The 18,176-nt window shown below is 35.6% G+C and overlaps 1 protein-coding gene across 1 annotated transcript in view; it reads left to right on the forward strand.

Moving 5' to 3' along the window:
• The window catches only part of Tbc1d5 (TBC1 domain family member 5), a 536,784-nt gene that overhangs the window by 401,856 nt on the left and 116,752 nt on the right, over positions 1 to 18,176 (forward strand). Inside the window, 1 exon segment of the mRNA XM_047531151.1 lies at positions 983 to 1,125. Coding sequence (XP_047387107.1) covers positions 983 to 1,125 — 143 coding nt within the window.

Genomic DNA, 18,176 nt, shown 5'->3' on the forward strand with positions numbered 1-18,176 from the left:
CATTACTTGATAGCACTAAAGATTTGGAACCTCTAATTCTTTGCTATGTGCCAGAATCACAAAATTCTAACTGAAGTATCTAACCAAAAGGCTTGTAAGAGAAGTGTAGCAATATTATATAAAATTTGAAGTAAATGAATAAAAGCATACCAGATTGAATTATTGTTATTTTTATTGTAAGCATTAGATATGAATTGCTTAGTTAGCATTTATTTAAAGTATAAACTGTTACTGTTTATGTAATACAATTATAAACAAAGTTATATTGCTGTTTTTGTCTATTCTGTGACATATTAATTTACTTGGCCATAGAAATCAACGTGAAAAGCTCCCCTAGAAAGAAAATGTATCTATTCTAAACCTAAAACATTAAATGTAATTATATTTTCATTTTAAATAACTATGTACTTTACAAAACAATGTACAGGAATACTAATTTTCCCCTACATATAATTTTAAATGAATATTTTAAATAAGAGTACCATGCAAGAATGTAGTTTTATAAGTTTGGCTACAGTAATTTGTCATCATACAAATGCTTACAAAAGCTTAAGTTACAAAAAAGTAGTAAAGATTATGAAATTTGGGGAAATCATATTTTTAACTTACAATTTTACAGATGAGGCAACTACTTGACCACTGTGTATTCATTTTTCTGTTTTTTTTTGAGAATTTATGGTTTCTATTAAATATGAAAAATTTCTACCCTTTTCAAACATGTTTGTATTTTATACATACATAAATAAAGTGTAATCATTATAGCCTCGGATAAAATTGTAAATTGTAAATGCTTGAAACTTAGATTTTACTATATTTTTACATGTTTGCTCAAAACTTAAATTTTACTGTAATATATCTTTGACATGTATTTGCTCACAGTATTCAATTAGTAAATCATAAATCTTTTCACAATTACATGAGAAAATGATCACTTTTCATTCCTCTCAAAAGTACTGTTTTCTAAATTTTTGTTTCTCTGCAGGCGGTGGGTGCGGTTGCTGTTTGGCAGAGAGTTCCCTCTGCAGGATCTCCTGGTGGTCTGGGATGCCTTGTTTGCAGATGGCCTCAGCCTGAGTTTAGTCGACTATATCTTCATAGCCATGTTACTCTACATTCGGGATGCTTGTAAGTATTAGGACCTTGCCTGTATTTGACTAGGGGGCTTTGATTTTTCAACAGTGTTTTTTTTTTTTTTTTTTTTTTTGCCTTTTAAATATACTTTATATTTTACTATTTAATTTACATATACCTAAATTTTTACAATTGGTGATATATCAGTATTTCTAAGGAAAATTGTAAACATCTCTTTATCAGTAGCCCATTGTATTTTCAGAGTTGTGGGTGATTTTATCCTGAAAGAATTGAAATATTCTTTAGAACCATTTTTCTAAAGACCACTCTTGCTTTAATCTTCTTGTTACACACATTTGTGAAATTCATGTAAAAAGCCCGTATTACAGATATGTTTAGAGCTCCACCTTCTGACATGTAGTAGTCAAGAATGTTTATCTGAAAGTTGGAACTGTTTTTATAGTATCATCACCTTGCCAATAAAAAAAAAATAGAATATTTAACTTCTTCCCAGTTAAATTTTATAAAAATTTATTCCCCAGTGTAGTGTCTAATGGTAGATGCATTCACATCACCTCAGATCTACCTAAGGGTGCTTACCATAGCCAGAAAGCCAGTGCCTACCTTCATGAATGCTCTGATAATCCTCATCATGAATAAAGTATCAGAGCATGTTTTAAATTTCAGAGTAACTCAAATTATTTTTCTTTTTAAGAATAATCACAATTCACAGAACAAGATTTATAAGCCAAAATTAGGAAAGATTGCACAAAGTAATGTGATCAAATTAGGAAATAGAAAACTATGGGTTTTTTTTTTTTTTTTTTTACATTTACATAGGGTAATGATGTTTATTTTATTTTTCCCCTCCCCCACCCCTCCCTCCCCTCTTTTCCCTCTACACAGTCCTTCTTTCCTTCATTCTTGCCGCTCTCCTTAGCCTAACTCTAAACCTAACCCTAAACCTAATGCTAGCCCCTCCCACCCCCCATTATATGTCCTCATCCGCTTATCAGCGAGATCATTCGTCCTTTAGTTTTTTGAGATTGGCTTATCTCACTTAGCATGATATTCTCCAATTTCGACCATTTGCCTACAAATGCCATAATTTTATCATTCTTCATTGCGGAGTAATATTCCATTGTATAAATATGCCACAGTTTCTTTATCCATTCATCAACTGAAGGGCATCTAGGTTGGTTCCACAATCTGGCTATGGTGAATTGAGCAGCAATGAACATTGATGTGGCTATATCTCTGTAGTATGCTGATTTTAAGTCCTTTGGGTATAGGCCAAGGAGTGGGATAGCTGGGTCAAATGGTGTTTCCATTCCAAGCTTTCTGAGGAATCTCCACACTGCTTTCCAGAGTGGCTGCACTAATTTGCAACCCCACCAGCAATGTATGAGTGTTCCTTTTTCACCACATCCTCGCCAACACCTATTGTTGCTTGTATTCTTGATAATCGCCATTCTAATTGGGGTGAGATGAAATCTTAGGGTAGTTTTGATTTGCATTTCCCTTATTACTAGGGATGTTGAACATTTTTTCATATATCTGTTGATTACTTGTACATCTTCTTCTGTGAAGTGTCTGTTCATTTCCTTAGCCCATTTGTTGATTGGATTATTTGTATTCTTTGTGTAGAGTTTTTTGAGTTCTTTATAGATTCTGGAAATTAGCGCTCTATCTGAGGTATGGTTGGCAAAGATATTCTCCCACTCTGTAGGCTCTCTCTTCACATTGTTGATAGTTTCCTTTGCTGAGAGAAAGCTTTTAAGTTTGAATCTATCCCAGTTGTTGATTCTTGCTTTTATTTCTTGTGCTATGGGAGTCCTGTTAAGGAAATCTGATCCTGAGCCAACAAGTTGAAGATTTGGACCTACTTTTTCTTCTATAAGATGCAGGGTCTCTGGTCTGATTCCGAGGTCCTTGATCCATTTTGAGTTGAGTTTTGTGTAGGGTGAGAGATAGGGGTTTAATTTCATTCCAGTTTTCCCAGCACCATTTGTTGAAGAGGCTATCTTTTCTCCATTGCATATTGTTGGAACCTTTGTCTAGTATGAGAAAATTGTATTTATTTGGGTTTGTGTCCATGTCCTCTATTCTGTACCATTGATCTACCTGTCTATTTTGGTACCAATACCATGCCGTTTTTGTTACTATTGCTTTGTAGTAGAGTTGAAGATCTGGTATTGCAATACCCCCTGCTTTGCTCTTGCTACTGAGGATTGCTTTAGCTATTCTAGGTTTTTTATTCTTCCAGATGAATTTCATAATTGCTTGCTCTATTTCTGCAAGGTACATCATTGGGATTTTAATTGGAATTGCATTGAATCTGTATAGCACTTTAGGTAGTATAGCCATTTTGACGATATTAATTCTGCCTATCCAGGAACATGGGAGATCTTTCCATCTTCTAAGGTTTTCTTGAATTTCTTTCTTTAGTATTCTGTAGTTCTCATTGTAGAGGTCTTTCACCTCTTTTGTGAGATTGATTCCCAAGTATTTTATTTTTTTTCGATGCTAAAAAAGAAGTAGAAATCAACAAATAAACGACTTAACACTACAGCTCAAAGCACTAGAAAAAGAAGAGCAGACCAATACCAAAAGTAGTAGAAGACAGGAAATAGTTAAAATCAGAGCCGAAATCAACGAAATCGAAACAAAAGAAACAATTGGAAAAATTAACAAAATAAATAGTTGGTTCTTTGAAAAAATAAATAAAATTGATAAACCCTTAGCCACACTAACAAAGAGAAAGAGGGAGAAAACTCAAATTACTAAATTCGGAATGAACAAGGAAACATCACAACAGACACGAGTGAAATACAAAACATAATTAGAAGCTATTTCGAAAATCTATACTCCAACAAAACAGAAAACCTCGAAGACATCAACAAATTTCTAGAGACATATGAACTACCTAAACTGAACGAGGAGGACATACACAACTTAAATAAACCAATTTCAAGCAATGAAATAGAAGAGGTCATCAAAAGCCTACCAACAAAGAAAAGTCCAGGACCAGATGGGTTCTCAGCCGAGTTCTACAAAACCTTTAAAGAAGAGCTCATTCCAATACTTCTCAAACTATTCCATGAAATAGAAGAGGAGGGAACCCTACCAAACTCGTTCTATGAAGCCAATATCACCCTGATACCTAAACCAGACAGAGACACATCGAGGAAAGAAAATTTCAGACCAATATCCTTAATGAATATCGATGCAAAAATTCTCAACAAAATTTTAGCAAATCGCATACAAATATATATTAAAAAGATAGTGCACCACGATCAAGTGGGTTTTATCCCAGGGATGCAAGGTTGGTTCAACATTCGGAAATCAATCAATGTCATTCACCATATCAACAGACTTAAAGTTAAGAATCACATGATTATTTCAATAGATGCAGAAAAAGCATTTGATAAAATACAGCATCCCTTCATGCTCAAAACACTAGAAAAAATTGGGGTAGTGGGAACATTCCTAAACATTATAAAGGCAATCTACGCTAAGCCCATGGCTAATATCATTCTAAATGGTGAAAAACTGAAAGCGTTCCCCCTAAAAACTGGAACAAGGCAGGGATGCCCTCTTTCACCGCTTCTATTCAACATCATCCTTGAGACTCTAGCCAGAAAACTATGGTTAAGAGCAGAACTTTCTCAGAAAAACATATACCATTTGGAGTTTTTCTGTATCATGACTGTTAACTTGCTATATGGCTTTCTTTCTTTGTTCATTGGATACCACTTATGCCAGATGCTCTTGTTATGCCTCTGGTAACACTAATATTCTTTAAAATTTTTAGATTATACATTTGTAATTCCCTCAAAATTACTTAGATTAAATAAGTGACAGGAGCACCACATTTTATCCAGAAATTGAGCTTTTTCCTGTGCCTTAAAGCTCAGTAGTTTGGGTTTTGACAGACAGAGTAATAATTCCTTCTTTCAGAGCAGAGCTAATCATGTAAGAACATGGAAATCACAAGAGGAGACATCTGGAAAGTAGCTGAGGCTGATTGGATAGATGTGATGGATACTAGATTTTTAGATATTCAATACTAATCTCCCTTTGAAAGCAGTATGTTTTTAAGATTGTAAGTAATAAAAAAACAAAAGGAATGAGAAAAGTGTTAGAAAAAAACACTTGGATAATATTTTTATAAAACTTTCCACATCAAACAACTCTTGAAATGTTTCTGATTTTCTGTAAATCATTTAAATGATTTAAATAATTAAATAATGCCCATAACATAATAAATTCCCAACATATATTTGCTCAAAAACTGAATAAAAATTCTTTCCTTTCTGAAAAAAAAAATTAAGTTGGTCTTTTTGTAACTCTGGCACAATACTCATGTGTGTGTATATATATATATAGATATATATATACACACACACACATATACATATACATATATATATTTAAGCATATTATCTCCTCTACTAAAATCTATTTTTTATTTTATAGAACATGACCAATTTTGGGCAGCTAAAGCCCTTACACATTTTTAATCTTTCCACTGATGATTTTATAAATCATGGGCACATGTGGAAAAGTGCAGAAATGAGGTTGTTTATTCATATGAATATTCAGTCAAACTTAGTTTAATTTTGTCAACTGAAGCCATAATAGTAGATGTTGTCTTCTAAAGATAGAGTGAATAATTTATTAGGTATTTATGATTACTATTGTCTTGAAGAAGCTTATCAACTATTAGAGAAGAATGACATAAATAATTTCAGATGAAAATGTCTGATGCTGTGGTTGAGAGGAAAGGTAGTATGAAAATTTATAGAGAGGCACTGCTGGTCCTCTGGGCCAGGGGTGATTGAGTTGAGAAAATGTTACAGGTACTGGCAAGCCCAATAAGGTGATCTGTGTTCCAGGCTAAAAGAACAACATCCACAGGGGACTGGAAGTGAGAAGCCACTTAGTGGAGTGGGGCCAGGGGTGTTTCTCCAAGCTATTTGGGATTATTAGAGTGCAAAAGGAGTGAACAAGTGAGGTTATGAAACTGAAGAGGTGAACAGGAGGAATCATGATAAAAGTCTTTAGCCTGAATTGACTTATTGAAAGGTTCAAAATAGAAGTAGTGTGATCACTTTTACATCACTCTAGCAACAACATGGAAAATGAAGAAGATAGGATTAGAACAAGATCAGATAAAAGGTTATAAGAGTAGTTCCAGAGAAGCAGTGAATGCAGAAATGTTAGGAGATAGGTAAGTGAGAATGGGAAATCTGTAACAATCCCCTGATTAGAGGTTTCAGTCACTGGATCATTGTGTAGAAAATATAAGGATCAACAGGTTTTAGGAATATAAATGATGAATTAAGTTTTGTCCAGGCTGAGTTTGAGATACCTATGAGAAATCATAATCTGAAGATTTAGAAAATAAAGTCCAATGTCATTATCAAGGCTATTGGTTGAGTTTTGTAAATGTTTTTACAGGTATTTGTTAGTCAAGACTTTAACAGTCAATGCCATCAGTCTCCTAAGAGTGACCATATATCCTAGTTTGTTTGGGGTAATCTTGGTTTGCATCTGCTACCCCAGAGTGTTAATTATTAATACTGTCCTCCTCTAATCACAAAGGTGTCCCATTAGGATCATAAAAATGTTATGGTCACCCAACTTAATTTGGGTACATCGAGAAAGAGAACATGGACCTTCAACATCAGTATTAAAGGAGCACTAGAAGAGAAAGAGCCAAGGAAGTACTTACAGTGTAACCTCAAAGGACTGTGCAATATGAGCCAAGAAGGGAGAAGAGATATAGTAATGTAAGGCAGAAAAAGTCCACTCAGATTTGGCACTCTGGAGCATGGTCACTGGGTACATTTGCTGGAGTGGAATAAAGTGGTAGAGCAGAAGGTGGATTTTAGGAGGTCAAAGAGTGACTGGACAATTAAGAAGTAAGGGATCTATTCTTCAACTTTATATTGTTGTTTTAGATATGCATTATTGTTTCATCTACAAAGATGACCAAGAAAGCAAGAATTTAGAGATAGTATATACAGAGTAATCTTTAAAGAAGGGAAGAAGAACAGGCACCAAGGATACATCTAGAAGGCAACTCAGGGACCAAGGAAGTTGTCCTTAGAATGAAGGAATACAGTAGAGTTGGGGGTCGTGGCAGACGGGTTTACTTCTCAACCTAGTCAGAGTTTCTCCTTCAAGAGTCAGTACTAGTGTTTCCCTCTTTGTAATTTTTTTTTGTTTGTTTTAAAATTTTTTGTGATACTGTGGATCTAACCCAGGTCCTGGCACATGCTAGGCAAGTGCTTTACTACTGAGCTACATCCCCAGCCCTTTTTATTTTGAGATAGGATCTGGCTACATTGCCCATGTTGGCCTTGAACTTATCATCCTCCTTATCCTCAGTAGCTAGGGCCACCACACCTGCATTTCCTCTCCTTTAACATGGATGAAATCTAAAAAATAGAAATTATCTTTTGTTTTTATTTTTATTTTTACAGACTGCATTTTGCTTCATTGTACACAAATAGGGTACATCTTTTATTTCTGTGATTGTACACCATGTAGATTCATACCATTCGTGTAATCGTACAAGTACATAGGGTAATGATGTCTGTCTCATTCCACAATTTTTCATACCCCCCCTCATTTCGTTCTACATAATCTAAAGTTCTTCCATTCTTCTCTCACTCCCCACCGTTTGTATTTATTTTCACACTCACCCCACCCTACCCTATTCCACAGTGAGAAACTAGATTTTATTCATCTTGGTTTCCCTACTGTGCACCAGCATCTATAACAGGGTCCAGTACATAGTAAACTTTCAAACAAATATTTTTTTAAATAAAATAATTGAAACAAGGGCCCAGAGGCAATAGAAGAGAATTAGAAGACTGACAGTAGAACGAGAATGAAAAACTGGTGCAAATTCATGAAGGAAGCACTAGGCTGGATTCAGAAACAGATCAGTTTATATGTGAAGGATATTAAAAAAAGGAGGAATCCCATGTCATCTTCTGGGAATGAGGCAGAGTAGGGTTAGGGCTTTGTGGGGACTAATTGGGAGGAGTGGTAAATATGACTGACAAGGACAAACCTGGAGTAGAGGCTGAAGATCTTCCAGTGATAAGCAGAGGGCAGTGGCACCAGACCTCAAGGTTGTGGTTTTCCCAGCATGCTAAGAAGTTGGAGTGAGTTAAAAAGTAGATGGTAATGCAGGTTTCAAGTTAGGTTTACTTTCAAATGAATTAGGCAGAACTGAGGGAAGGGAGGAATAGAGGGTGTTGAAGACATTTTAAGATGGTACTTCAGGATATATAAGTAGGGAAGCACAGACAGGAGACCACTCGGAAGAATTTAGAGTATCAAGGGGTTGGAGAGAGGGCAGAAGAGAAGTGAAAGCATAAAGAGTGTGGTCAAGGAATGGTTGTAGATGTGGTCAATATGTTTGAAGTGAGTAAAAGGTGAAGTAAGTCACTCAAGATCAAGGGATTTTGAGGAAGGTGAAATTTTTGTTCCACCTGTAAACTAGTCTTATTTCTGTAACCATGGTTCTCCATGAACATTTCACCAAGAATCATGATATGAAAAGATGATAAAGAAAAAAATCTTAAAGAATAAGTCACCAAAACCTCAAACAAATGCTGAAGCATGACCAAGAAAAAAAATGTGTTCAATCATTTATTCAAAGAACCAGCAGTTTAACCAGTATTTATTGAGTTCTTGCTATTTGCCAGCCATCATTGTACATGGATGAAGTGATACATCGATGCATGATGAATGTACAAATGTATGGCATGAACTTCAATGGAAGAGGGATTTTTATGGGAAGATAGAAAGCAAGGTTTGGAAGCAGAATTGGAGCAAGGTGGTCCCCCACCTCACCTATGGAGGTCACAGGGAAACCAGTTGCATACAGGAGAGCTAGGCTTACAGGGAAGGACTTTGTTCCTCAGAGGAGGATCATGAGGAGCAGCAGGAGGAAAAGGATACAAAACAGGATTGGAGAAAGGGCAGGAGAGGGCAGTACTAATTAGATGAATGTACATTTTAGGCCATAGTCAAGAACCAGGGGTAAAGAAGACAAGTTTTTAACCTCATCATTAAAACAAAAACAATCAAAAAACATTAGTCTCAAGATTTTATTTCTTGTCAGTGTATTCTGACTCATGGTGTTCAACTCTGAAATCCAGAGTGGTGTTCAGTTATACCCAATAATTTCAGGATCGTTCATTTAAATATTCTTCAGTGAATATTATGTGGTTCAGTGTATTATATGTATTCTTTTGGAGCTATCTTGGTAGCTCAGGGAATGTTTCACTTGAGGAAACTGAAAGAGCTTACTTCAGTGATGGCATTCCTTCCTTTAGCCCCATACCTCCTACGGATTCAGTGGGTGGGCTTCAGAAGTCTATCATCATCCTGATGTTCTTGTACAAAATATTGCACGGTTCTCTGGTGCAAGGGTGTATAGTTTCATCAGTTTTTCAAATGAATATGTCACTTAAAAAAATGAAGATTTAGTGCAGTTAGACTAAGATTTTAATTTTACATGTATGGATAATTAGACCTGTTATGGGTTGAATTGTATCCCCCAAATGATATATTTGAGTCCTAACTCCTAGTATTTCAGAATGTGAGCTAATTCCCAATAGATTATTGGAGATATAATTAGTCAAGATGAAGTCTTGCTGGAGGTATGGCAGACCTCTTAATCTAATATAACTTATGTCCTTATAAGAAGAAGAAAATTTGGACACAGGCATGCAGAGAAGGAAGATGATGTGCAGACAGACAGGAAAAAGAACACCACATGAAGACAGAGGCAAAGATTGGAGTGGTATATCTGCAAGAAATGATAAGGATGTTCAGTTATTATAGAAGCCAGGAGAAAGGTACATGGATTATCCCTCTTAGCACTAGGAAGAAACCCACCCTGCCATAACAGAAGCCAGAAAAGGCAGGGAAGGATTCTCCCCTACAAGTTTCTGAGGGTGAATGGTTCTATCACTTTCTTGATTCCAGACTTTTATCCTCCAGAACTGTGAGAAAATAAATTTGTTTTTTAAACCACCCTGCTTTCTGTCAGTACTTAACTGAATTCTGTGGATTAAAGTTAAATACAAAAATTAAAATCAAAGGCTAGGAATATAGCTCAGTTGGTAGAGTGCTTGCCTCATAAGCACAAGACTCTGGATTCAATCCTCAGCCACCGCAAAAAATGAAATAAAAAATAAAAATCAAGAGATAAAGATATAATATGTCAATAATCATGACATTATCTTGAGCTGTTGTACTATAAAAGTTTATGAACAGCTATACTCTCATCAGAGTATAGTTAGTCCAGGCTGTTTGTCATTCCTGTGATTCCTTCCTCCCCCTCCCTTCGTCTACCTAAATCTTTCTCCTATTTTCAGATTTAAGATGTTTTTTCCAAAACCGTTCCCCATGGTTCTATCCCTCATTGATCTCCCACTTTTGTAGCCCTGTAAAGTTTAATTAATATAGCACTCACTCTTACTCCATCCCACATGGTTCCTCAGTTATTGTGGGTATTGGTCCTATCTTCTAAGTAGATTGTAAGCTTACTTAGTACCAGAACCACCTGTTGTCATTCTTCCCTATCCCTCAGAGCATCTGAAGCTCTTCATCTACCCAGTTAATCTTGAGGTAGCATCAGGTCAAAGGCACTCTGGAGATTTGGGGGTGGATTTGTGTGCTGTGATTGCAGAAAAGACAGGTGCCATTCTAATTTTTGGAATAACAAGTCAAATAAATAATGATTTTTTAAATATACTTTTGACATGACTTATTCAAAACCATTGACTACTTTTAAATTATCTAAAATTTTCCATTTTTAGTTGATTTAAATTTTTAATTTGTTTGACTAGTCTCAAAATAAAACATTTTCTAATTTGTAATGTAACACGCCTTTGTCTTGTAAACTGCATTTTAATAGCTAAAATGCTATAATCAAATCCATGTAACTATCAATTTTCTTAATCAGAAAGCATCACTGAAATGTTTATTGTCTTTTTAAATTTTCTCTTCAAACTTTTGTGGATAGAAAAGTTTCCTTCTTGGAATTTCTACCCACTTCCTGCCTTATTTCACTTTGTTAATTAAATTTCATTTTTTCTTCTTAATTTATGTATAATAATTGTACATATCTGCAGGGTACATTATGATATTCCTGTATGAGGTATACTGATCATATCAGGTAACTGTTTCCCCCTCCTTGTCATGTCTTTATGTGGGGAGCCCTTCAAGCTTCTCTTCCTGTCCTCATTTTTTACCCAGCATAAACATGTTACTGCATGTCACTATGCTGTCGTTCCCTCTGCTTTCTGTAGGAGTCTCTAGCTATTTCCTGCCCTGGCATGTTGTGGCACTTGTGTCCTTTTCCTGATTTATGTGTTGTCCTTTTGGATTTCATTTTGGATTTCTGTTTCCTCTTCAGCCACTAACTGTCTATATGCCAGTGTTTCCATCTGTCTTACCCCAGAATTTCTATTTCTCTGTTTTATAGTTAAGAGCATGTTTATCATTATACTGATGTCAGAATGCAGTTTATTTAAACTGCAAGTTGAATTTGTCATTTCTAGCAAAACTTTACCCAACCTCAGTAACTAAAAATAAAGATTCTCTTAAACCACATCATAATGTGTCACTAAGTTATACCAAACCCCAAATTGGTGGTCTTATTTTTAAAGGAGCGTTTAAGCACTTACTGCCAGCTCTCTTTTCTCTAACATAAAATATTGTCTGTCAGTTTTGTGACCACATTAGATAAAGATATTAATACAGTTTACATTACTTTGTATTTTAGTTTAATAATCTTTTAAAATTTCTCTTACAAAGACAGATACCCTGCTACTAGTTCATTGTCTTGGTTTTCTGTTTCCATTTTTTAAAAAATAGCTTTTATTTTGAAAGAGAAGTTTTAGGTCCATAGCAAAATGGAGCAGAAAGTAGAGTTCCCATATACTCTCTCCCATCACATACCACAGCCTCTTCTTCTGTCAACATGCCAAACCAGAATGATAATTTGTTGCAGGTCTCTGAAACTTCAGTGACATTATCATCCAAAGTCCATAGTGTACATTAGCCTTTGTCTTGGTGTCTGTCCCAGTCATTGCTATAACACAATACCACATACTACTTGTGAAATAGTTTATTTTGGCTCCTAGTTCTGGAGGTTCAAGTCAAAGATCAGTCAGCTCCATGGGTTTGGTCCACAATGTGACTGGACTTCATGGCAGGAGCACATGTAAGAGCAAATATCATATCATGGGACAGGAATAAAAGTAAGGATGGACTAAGTTCCACAAACCCTTTTGAGAACACACACCCAACACATACAAACTGACCTAAAGACCTACCACCAGACCCTATGTCCTCAAGGTCAACAGTGCCTGTACTACCTTTATTCCAGGTACCAAGCCTTTATAAGTGACATGTATTCACCATTGTAGTATACAGAGTAATTTCACTGCCTATTCGTCCCTCTTTCCCTAAACCCCTATAAATTACTGATCTTTTTACTCTATATATTTGCCTTTTCCAGAAAGTCATGTTGTTAAGATAATAGTGTGTGACCTTTTCAGAATGCCTTCTTCATTTAGTAATATGCATTTAAGTTTTCTCTATGTCTTCTCATGGCTTGATAGTTTGTTTATTTTTAGCTCTGTTGTTTGGATATATCACAGTGTCTTTATCCATTCCCCTACTACAGGTCATCTTGGAGTTCCCTACATAGAAGTAAGACCTTCACCTACTTTCTCCCTCCACATCCCCATTTCTCCTCAATACCCTGCTGTTGCAGCTGCTCAGTATCTTGCCTCTTATTTGCTTTCCATTTTGTTGACTGACACTCCCACTGACCTCAGAGTCTTCTATTTTAGAAGTTGGCATAGCCCGAGGATGTGCCACTATTATCAGTCCAATCTTCTGTTGTAGTTAGTGTTGTGCTTCTCATACGGTATACAAAGAAAGGAGAAGCTGAAACTGTGTCTTAATTCTTTTCATGTCATTAGAACTCAGTATTTGAAACAAAACAGGTGATCAATGAAGGTTTGTTGAATGAGTGAGTACACAAATCTAATGAGGAGAAGGATATTATCAATAATTTTCAAATTTTCAATACTTCAACGATTTCTACTGACAATTGAAATTTCTGAGTAAGGCATTAAAACCCAGTAAGCACAATGATGTAAAATGTACCCATTTGTGTCTGTATTCAGATTTAATTAATACCCGAGGTATGGTTTTCTTTCCTTGGATGAAGAATTAAGAGAGGCAGATCTCTGAATCAGGTTTACTATCTCTTTTCTAAATCTTAAAATCCACCAAAAATTTTCAGGCTTCATTTCCATGACATTTTACCAATTGGAAATAATAGAAATTTGGGCTCTGATTCTGAGTATATTTCTATAATTATTACCTTAGTGTTAATAATTTGTGTTAAAAGATTTTACTTTTACACTATATTATCTCATTTTATTCCCTCAGTGGGTAAGGAGACAGAGAAGGTAGAGAAAACTGTAGCCTCTTCATAACTGGTCCCAGGAACACTCTTGGAGCTACATACTATCATTCTGATTTTCCTAGTACAGTACTTATTATGGTTAAGGTATTAGGTGTCCCCCAAAAGCTCATGTGTAAGATAATGCAAGGATTTTCAGAGATAAAATGATTAGGTTACAAGAAACTTAACCTAATTTGTGGATTAATCCACTGATATGGACTAAATGGTTGGTAACTATTGGCAGGTAAACTGTGGCTGGAGAAGGTAGGTCTCTAGAGGTATGCCTTAGGGGTATATATTTTTTTTCCTGGTGAGTGTAGTGCAGGTGCACAAGTTCTCTCCCTCCCTGTCTCTCCACTCTCTGCTTCCTTGTTGCTATGTCCTAACTACTTGCCTCTACAATGCCTTTCTCCATGGTCTTCTGTCTCCCCTTGGACCTAGAGCTATGAAGTCAATTGACCATGGACTGAACTTCTGAAGCTTTCCACCAAATTAACCTTTTCTTCTACTTTTTCTTGCCAGGTCTTTTGGTCATAGTGACAAAAAAAAAAAAACAAAAAAACAAAAAAAAAAAAACACGCAATACAGTGTTCATTCTCCCGTACTCACTTCCTAGCCATTGGAAATTCTGCACTTGATGCTTGTTTACAGCCTTAAGTATAATATATAGCATCAACAACACTGTATATTTAAAGAAGTGACTTCTTGAATTGTTCTTTCATTGTTTGATCTCTGATTAAACTATATTCTTTTTAAGGTGTAGTAAGCTTGAGCAGTAAGAATAACAATTTTTAAACTCTTTAGAACCAAAAGAATGTGCCACTCTGAATATGAAATTGTCCTCTTTCCTGAAATTTTTATGGAATTTTATGATCTCATATTATTCTGTACAAAATCTACAGAGAAATAAGGACTTGCTCAACACTTATCCAAGTGTTTACTAAAGAACAGGTCTTGGGTTTCAAGGTTTTAATGATTGGTGGTGCTACAAGAGGCAGTTGTCACAAAAGCAACCAGGAGAGAAAACCCAGAAGAACAAAATCCTACAAGGGTCTTAATTCTAGAATAAAAATCAGTTTTTGTGGAAGAAAGGACTATGCTTTATACTTGGGTCCAAGACAGCTAAATAAAAGTTTTTTGCCTTTATTTATGATTTATTTTCTATTCTCCCCCACCTGGTTTTCTATTCTATTTAAAGTCCCATTTTTGTATATTGTCATTTTATATTAGGAACGTCAAAATAGTAAAGATCTTTAAATAGTTGAAGATATTTCTAGTGTTAATTCTGGTGCTAATTGTTGTTTTTGGTCTATACTAGCTCTCAACCTTTTTTTTTTTTTTTTAACAGAGAATTGAAACCAGTGGTACTTTACCGCCAAACTATGTTCCCAGTCTTTTTACTTTTTATTTTGAGACAGAGTCTCATTAAGTTGCTGAGACTAACCTCAAACTTGTGATCCTCTTGCCTCAGCCTCCCAAGTCACTGGTAATACAGGCTTGGGCCACCATACCCAGCTCCACAAATACTTTTTTCAGAGCCTACAATTGTCATTGAATGTGTTTGCGTGCCAGATACCTTACAAAGTACTTACACATTGGCATTGTTTTCAGTGAAGTACAGTGGATTATGAGAAAACCTGAAGGTTTTCTTTTTCATTAGCTAATTATTTTTAATCTAATTGTTCTACATTAAAAAATTTATAGCTAAACCTAAGAATTTATGCCTGTTTCTAAATATTGGCTACGCTTGGCCTTTATGTACTGAGGACCTCTTTTGTTTATTTAACTTCTGTGGCTCAGAACATAGTTGGATTCAGAGACCATCTGCATTGTGTGTGTCTTCACTTGTGTGAGCAGATCCTCGTCTTGTGATTCTCCTAGGAATGCAGCAATGAAAGGCAAAGCTTTAAGTTATATAGATTTAATTTACATTTATTCCTCTTTCTGTCCTCTGGGAGCCCTGTGCCCTTGGCCATGTTTATATCCACTCTATACTACCATGTCCTCATGTGTGGTAGAGGGTTGATGATAATGCTTTTGTTAGTGGAGATTAGTAGGACTTGTGAGAAGTTTGTAAAATAAATGGCAAGTCACCAGACATACTATGGTTACTTAGAAAGTGATAGCTTTTATTATTTTTTAATTCTGAAGAAATTAAAGGAGGTACACATTTAGTTTGATGTTTTGTGGTAGTTGTTCTCAGTTTGTTTTGTTACATTGAGAAAATAAATCTCCATATGAAATTAAATAATTCAGAAAATATTTGTAAATGTCATAATTGTAAGTATAGTAGGCTAAGTTATTTATGTGTTATGGATTCATGTTGCTTTAAATTTTCTCAAAACAACCACATTCTCTATTTTCCTTTGTTTTCACTGGGTAAAGCTACATAAACCAACTCTCTCCAACTACTTCATAGTAGTTGTGAAGCATTTAAAGTGGAAAAAGAGAAGTCTGCTCTGCTTCCATATGGAGGCAGTACTATTCATCAAAGAGGAATTCAGTGAGTAGGGAAATGTATTGCCTGGCATCTCTGTTGCCTTTAGAGAAACCCTGTAGATAGAGAAAGCATTTCTGTCTTTTCAACCAAAAATGAGTGGCAGAGAAAGAAACTTTTCAGTAAACAAAGCATTTCTTTAGAAATAGCAAAAGATTGCAATTTGGAGTATGCATGGTGTGGCAGACCAAAGATACAAACAAGTGGGTTAAGACAAGGGGAAAGTTTAAAAAGCAAAAGGAGGAGTCCACATAAGCCATTTTAAAATGAGGCTCATTAGTTAAGGGAGATTTGTCCCAGACAGTGACACTTGTTCTTTGGTAGTATTGACTGTTGCTTGGAGAGGGTCTTTATAGAAGTGACTTAACTGGAAAGTTCTGGTTAGGAAAGTCCTTTATGGCAGTTCCTGTTGCACTCAAGAAGGCCCATCTTTTGTGGTCTCCTAGGTTCATGTTACTAGTTTGACAAGAGTGAGCTCATGTTACTACTAACAGCTTTCATAGTCCCCTGTTTTATAAATGGGAAAAATAAAGTTTGAGTGAGGATGAACAACTCACCTAACACATTTAATAAGTAGCTGGGCCAACATTCTAATCCAGATCTTCTGATTCCAAATACTGTGTATTTTCCCAGGTACCTTCACCTTTGTTTTTACCTTCCCTATATCAGCTCCTCAGAGTGTGGCTTCAGGATTTTGGTTTTAAAGCATAAACTTCTCATTTCACATGTAAGAAGATACCAAAACTCAGGATTTTTAAACCTTTCACTTTTTTTTCCTGCCATGTTACTACCCTTCTCTGATAGAATAAACATTGGAGAAGGAATAGTATTGCAAACTAACTTTTCATAGTCAACAAAAATTTACTATGAAGAGAAAAACTGAGTTCTTATTCTATCATATCTGTGCTTTTTTTTATTTTTAAACCACCTCATATAATTATTACCTACTCCGAATTGGACATAGTTATTCAAAAAAGCATACTTATGTAATTGCAAATTCTTTGTGTTAGTCAGCTTTTTGTTTCTGTGACCCAAATACCTGACATAAACAACTTAAAGAAGGAGAAATTTATTTTGGCTTGCGGTTTCAGAGATTTCAATCCATGGTCATTCAGCTCTGTTGCTGTGGGCCTGAGGTGAAGTAGAACATGAAGGCAGAAGGACTTGATAGGGGAAAGCCATCCAGTTTATGGGAGCTGGGAAGCAGAGAGAGGAAAGGAAGGGACCTGGGTCATTATCAGCCTTTCTGGGTCATACCCCTCTGTGTCCTACTTCCCCCAAATAGTACCACCTCACAGGACTACATCAGGATAAATCCACTGATGTTAGAATCTTCATGATCCAACTACTTTCCAAAATGCCCACCTCTGTACATTACTGTTTGAGGGACCAGGCCTTCAAGTACATGAGCCTTTGGGGGACATTCCAGATCCAAACCATAATACTATTAAAATACAGATTTTCAGTAGTAAATTGAAGATAGCATCACCTGAAGGCAGGGGACTCACTATTTACTATTTTTCTTTAGTGCACATCCAGCATAGTCTTTGACTATCTAGCATTTGATAGATGTTTAGTAAATGTTCATTGCATGCAATGACTAGATGACTAGATAAATGAAATGAAAAGAGGGAGAGAAGGAGGACAAATACTAGTTCCTTTATTTGTTCTGCCAGTAAAATATTAATACAATATTTTGCTTACCTTATATATTTTGAAACCTCTGATAGCTTCAAAAGTTGCAGTGAAATAGGATCATTGTTCTGGTCCCTCCCAAATAAATGGTATCTATATCAAGCTATTCTGGACACTGGGTTGTACTGACTTTCTAGGTTATTTAAGTCTACTACACAAGAGTAATAATATGGACTTCACTGTTCACATTTGCATCTGTTTTGACATTTGATTTTCAAAGCAATGTCCTTTCCAGAGTTTTATATTATATGCAGTATAAACCCTGAAGTTAGGCCTCTGTATTTCAAATCCTTCTCCAACAAGGAATCGCTGTGCTCTTTGAGTAAGTAGCTTGACCTTTCCAAGTACCAATTTTTGCATATGTCAAACAGGGATTAATGTATACCCTTATATAAT

This window comes from Sciurus carolinensis, chromosome 17 (genome assembly GCF_902686445.1).
Source record: "Sciurus carolinensis chromosome 17, mSciCar1.2, whole genome shotgun sequence".
NCBI classification, from domain to species: Eukaryota; Metazoa; Chordata; class Mammalia; order Rodentia; family Sciuridae; genus Sciurus; species Sciurus carolinensis.